Source organism: Trypanosoma conorhini (genome assembly GCF_003719485.1).
Source record: "Trypanosoma conorhini strain 025E chromosome Unknown Tco_14.4_contig_01277, whole genome shotgun sequence".
Taxonomy (NCBI): domain Eukaryota; phylum Euglenozoa; class Kinetoplastea; order Trypanosomatida; family Trypanosomatidae; genus Trypanosoma; species Trypanosoma conorhini.
The window spans coordinates 1-2,969 of NW_021705377.1; the positions used below are offsets into that span (position 1 = coordinate 1).

The 2,969-nt window shown below is 62.2% G+C and overlaps 2 protein-coding genes across 2 annotated transcripts, besides 2 other annotated features; both read left to right on the plus strand.

Moving 5' to 3' along the window:
• On the plus strand, positions 1-1,364 carry Tco025E_09771 (uncharacterized protein; the record flags this gene model as incomplete). The annotated part of the gene is made up of 1 exon (XM_029376579.1): positions 1-1,364. A coding segment is annotated over one exon (1,364 nt), but the record flags the coding sequence as incomplete, so codon positions are not given.
• A 449-nt stretch (positions 1,365-1,813) lies between these two features.
• Positions 1,814-1,858: a microsatellite.
• A 207-nt stretch (positions 1,859-2,065) lies between these two features.
• Positions 2,066-2,128: a microsatellite.
• A 76-nt stretch (positions 2,129-2,204) lies between these two features.
• Positions 2,205-2,969, plus strand: Tco025E_09772 (surface protease GP63; the record flags this gene model as incomplete). The annotated part of the gene is made up of 1 exon (XM_029376580.1): positions 2,205-2,969. A coding segment is annotated over one exon (765 nt), but the record flags the coding sequence as incomplete, so codon positions are not given.

Genomic DNA, 2,969 nt, shown 5'->3' on the forward strand with positions numbered 1-2,969 from the left:
TGTACGGTTGCTGGAACTGCACCCAGGCGTGCGTCGCTGCCGGCAGTGACGCTGTCGCGTTCACGATGAAAGTTGCGACGTACGGGAAAAGCCAACTTTACAGTAAGTCGCTGGCGGCAAAAAGTGCTGCCGCTGGCGTCTTATTTTCTGGCGCGACGGGCGTTTGTGCGTTGGCGGGCGTGAATAAAACGGGCGATGGATGCGCCGGTGAAAAACTCGTTGTGGCCAAACCACCGGCACCTGCGGCGGTCAGACTAACGGGAGGAGCTGAGGCACAGCAGCAAGGACGGACAGTTGAAGCCAAAAGTGAGCCGCAGCTGCAGGAGGAAGGCCGACGCGACACAGAAAAAGTTGCAGCAGGAGCTGAGCGCGGCAACCCCGCAGGCACCGCAGCGCAGGATCCTGCAGGCCCTGCGCCTCAGCCCACGGTCAAGCCGCCTGCAGAGTCTGCGGCCCCGGTGGGTGGTGTCGGTGGGCAGCCCGCGCACACCGTTGAGGGCACAAAGCAGGTGGATGAAGGTGTGCCCGCCAGCAGCGCGTCGCCCAAACAGAGCGCACAGCCACAGGCGGGAGGTGGCTTGGCTCAAGTCGGCGTTGACGGTGCCACGGGGCAACCGAATGCGGAAAAAGGCAGTGAAGAAGCGGGAGGCGTTGCAGAACGTCAAGCGACGACCGAGCACGGCAGCGACTCGACAACCCCCGCGCAGTCCACTGCCGGCTCGGTGACCATCGCCGGGCCCCAGCTGCCCGAGAGCAAAAGGCAGACGCAAGGGGCGGCGGCGCAGAGCGGTGGGCAACCCGAAATTGGCTCTGCGGTCACCAGCGGCCCTGCCGCTCCCGCTGGAAGTCGCGCGGGGACAACTCCACAAGTTCCCTCCGCAGGTGGCGTTGGGGCTGCCGGCGGTCAGACTGGAGAACCGAAGGAGGCGAATGCCGAAGTCACCGCAGAGTCCGATGCTGCTCGCGCACCTGCAGAGAGCGAGGCTAAAACACCTGCAGCGGGGCCCATCGCCACCAGCACAGGTAACACCGCGACTACGACTGGCGGTGACAGCGGCAGCCCCGTGGCGCAGTCGCAGCCGGCGAATTCCGTGGCGGCAAACGAGGCGGGTCATGTACAGCAAAAGGAGCAGCCCGCAGTCACCACCTCCAAGCAGGAAACGGAAAAGAGTGGTGGCAGCAATGAACAAACCGCTCAGCCGGCAGCGGGGGCGGCTGCTCAAGTGGAGACCACCACCAACAATTCGACGAGTGCAGCGAAGACGGCGCCCGGCGACAGCGACGGCAGCAGCACCGCGGCCTCCCCATTTGCGCTGCTTCTTCTGCTTGCTTGTGCGGGTGCCGCTGCGATGCTGGCTGCGTGAGAGAATGAGTGAGAAGGAGAGGGCCGTGCACACACAGCTCGCCCTTTTCTGTTTCTTTCTCTTTGTTGTGTGCGTTTCCCTGCACGGATTCTCTCGCCCTCGCCGCACCCCACGAGGCAGGCACACACAATGTGCTCATAACTATACACAACTCCACTCGTGCAGGCCCGTTGGTTTTCTCTTCCTCCTTTGCTCCCGACGAGCCGCTGCCGCCCTGCTTGGCCGCATGGGTACAGCAACGTAACTGTTTTTATCCTTTTTATTGTTTGTTTGTTTTCCATTGCTTTCAGTGGGCGACCTCTCTTGTTTCTTCTCTATCTCTTCCTGGATTGGGCTGTGCGGGAACAGAGAAAGAGAGATGGAGTGTGCGCGATGGTCGTCTCACGTGTTGCTGCGCGTCCCCACTGCTCGGTGGACGCGCCCCCACGCTTCGGATTCACTTCACGGGATTTGTTTTTGCTTTTTTATTTATCTGCTTGTGTTTGTGTGTTTTGGGTGGTCTGTACACGTTTTGCAGCTCGTGTGTGTACGATGCTTCCTGCAAAGGAAGAGGGCAACTTTATTTTGGCTTCAGTCGACTGTTTTTTTTTTCAGTAATTCTGCCTGCTCAGCGCCGTGCGTGGGGTGGACGGGAGTAAATGCCCGGAGGCGGAGGCGCAAAAATCCGTCGTGCCGCGGCGCGGCGGGGATGTGTGGCTTTGCCTCCTCCTCCTCTTCGTGCCTGCAGCCGCCCTTCCCTCCTCCTCCTCTTCTCATTCCCCTCCCGCAGACAAGCGCTGCGCTACCACCACTGCAGTCATTCTTCACCAAACTCAGGCACACACACGCTTTTCTCACGCCATGCACCGCCGACTCCGCGCCGCGCCGTTTCTCCCACTGCTGCTGCTGCTGCTCGTGCTGCACTGCGCCTGCGGGTGCCGCGCCGCTGCGGGCCGCCGTGTGTTCGACGACACGGTGTCGAAGAGGGGCCGGCCGGCGGCTGCGGTGGTGCGTGAGGTGCCGCGGAGGGGGCAGGGCGCGGCGCAGGCGTACACCGTCGCAGCGGCAGGAGGAAAGAACAGCGAGGGCTGGGCGCCCATCCGCATCGAGGTGTCTACGAAGGACCTGGAGCAGAGTACTCGGAGGGGGAAGATGAAGAGGTACTGCGAAGCAGCGGGGGATCAGTGCATGAACTACTTGGGGGAAACGGTAACTTGCAGAGCCGAGCACGTACTGACGGAGCAAAAGAAGGAGTTGTATACGAAGAAGATTATTCCTGGGGCCGTCAAGCTGCACGCGGAGCGACTTCTCGTGCAGCCAGTGGCTGAGAAAATTGTTGTGCCGCGAGCTCCGACAGGGCACTGCCAGCACTTTACAATTCCAACTGAGCACCAGAGGAGCGGGGGTGTGGCGAATGCCGACATGGTCCTCTACGCTGCTGCCGGGCCACTCGGTCATGACGTTCCGGCGTGGGCGGCCACGTGTGCCACGTTGGGTGACCTCCGCCCTTCCGTCGGCGCCATGAACTTCAACCCGGCGTACATGACCGACTCGGCGTGGAGCGTCCGCGTCGCCGCGCACGAGCTGGCGCATGCCCTCGGGTTCAGCCACGAGGCAATGGGGCAC